We start from the raw sequence: 1,709 nt of genomic DNA on the forward strand, positions 1-1,709 counted from the left end.
ATTTTTAGTAGAGACGGGGTTTCTCCATGTTGGTCAGGCTGGTCTCGAACTCCTGACCTCAGGTGATCCGCCTGCCTCGGCCTCCCAAAGTGCTGGGATTATAGGTGTGAGCCACCATGCCTGGCCTTTTTTGTATTTTTAACAGAGACAGGGTTTCACCATGTTGCCCAGTCTGGTCTCAAATGCCTGGCCTCAAGTGATCCACCTGCCTCGAACTCCCAAAGTAGTAGGATTACAGGTGTGAGCCACTCCACCTGGCCTGATATCAGGCATCCTTACATGTGCTTATTGGCCATCTGTATATCTTTCGAGAAATGTGTATTTGTATTCAAGTCCTTTGCCCATTTTAAAAACTGAGTTCTCTTTTTATTATTGAATTGTAAGAATTCTTAATATATCTGGATACTAGACCCTTATCAGATGTTTGATTTATAAATGCTTTCTCCCATTCAGTGGGTTTTCATTTTCTTGATAGTCCTTTTATGTATAAGAATCTCTAAAATTTAGGACAGCAGAATAAAATGGAAGATACAAAATAACTTCATTTTATATAGATGAGAACAAATTCTGTGTATGGTCTTATAATATATATATATAAGAAGCATATATAAGAAGCAGATGATTTTTTCTTACCTCTTGAATATTGAACCTTAGGATCTCCTTCATATACGTAGGCAATAATGTCAATAAAGTATAAAAAGTCCAGTTGTAAGAAAAGTGTGCAACTACAATAGCCCAAAGTGGCAGGGATTTTAAAATGGGTACCCACGGCACTGACTTCTGTGAAGAAAGCTGAAGAAAACAGGAATGATTAGGATAAACTACGGCTATGTTAATGCTTAGATCTGTACCATATCAGCTAAAACTCTATCCAGAATTCATACAGAATATCACCTTAATTAGTAAACTCCAAATTTTTAAATCAACTCCTTTGAAGGGGGGACGGGGGAGGGATTGCATTGGGAGTTATACCTGATGTAAATGACGAGTTGATGGGTGCTGACGAGTTGGTGGGTGCAGCACACCAACATGGCACAAGTATACATATGTAACAAACCTGCACGTTATGCACATGTACCCTAGAACTTAAAGTATAATAATAAAAAAAAAAACTCCTTTGAAATATTAAAATGCAAAATACATGATAAATATTCAGTTGTTTGATTTTTTAAAAAATATATTAACTAGACAGTCCATGATTCAGATTACAGGAAAAAGTAAAAATGTATTCATAGAGCTATAATGTCAACCCTAAACATTCCTTATGAATGTCAGAAGTCACCTGCAGCATTGATTTCTCTCTCTCTCTCTCTCTCTCTCTCTTCCTTTTTTTTCTTTTTTTTTCTTTTTTGAGGCCGAGTTTTGCTCTTGTTGCCCAGGCTGGAGTGCAATGGCACAATCTCGGCTCACTGCAACCTCTGCCTCCCGGGTTCAAGTGATTCTCCTGCCTCAGCCTCCTGAGTAGTTGGGATCACAGGTATGTGCCACCACGCCTGGCTAATTTTTGCATTTTTAGTAGAAACGGGGTTTCGCCATGTTGGTTAGGCTGTTCTTGAACTCCTGACTGCAAGTGATCCTACCCAAAGTGCTCAGATTACAGGCGTGAGCCACTGTGCCCGGCCTGAATTCTCTGTTTCTAAAATATAGTTTCATAGTCAAATTCAGAGGTTGGCATAAGAGTAAAGGAAAGAGATTGGAAGGTCCTGTTA

The 1,709-nt window shown here is 39.1% G+C and overlaps 1 protein-coding gene across 1 annotated transcript in view; it reads right to left on the bottom strand.

Moving 5' to 3' along the window:
• SLC17A5 (solute carrier family 17 (acidic sugar transporter), member 5) overlaps window positions 1–1,709 on the bottom strand; it is a 72,097-nt gene that overhangs the window by 27,661 nt on the left and 42,727 nt on the right. Inside the window, exon 7 of the mRNA XM_011987116.1 lies at window positions 634–792. Coding sequence (XP_011842506.1) covers window positions 634–792 — 159 coding nt within the window. The remainder of the gene's footprint in view (window positions 1–633; window positions 793–1,709) is intronic.

The sequence above is a fragment of the Mandrillus leucophaeus genome, unplaced genomic scaffold (genome assembly GCF_000951045.1).
Source record: "Mandrillus leucophaeus isolate KB7577 unplaced genomic scaffold, Mleu.le_1.0 Scaffold300, whole genome shotgun sequence".
Lineage (NCBI taxonomy): Eukaryota > Metazoa > Chordata > Mammalia > Primates > Cercopithecidae > Mandrillus > Mandrillus leucophaeus.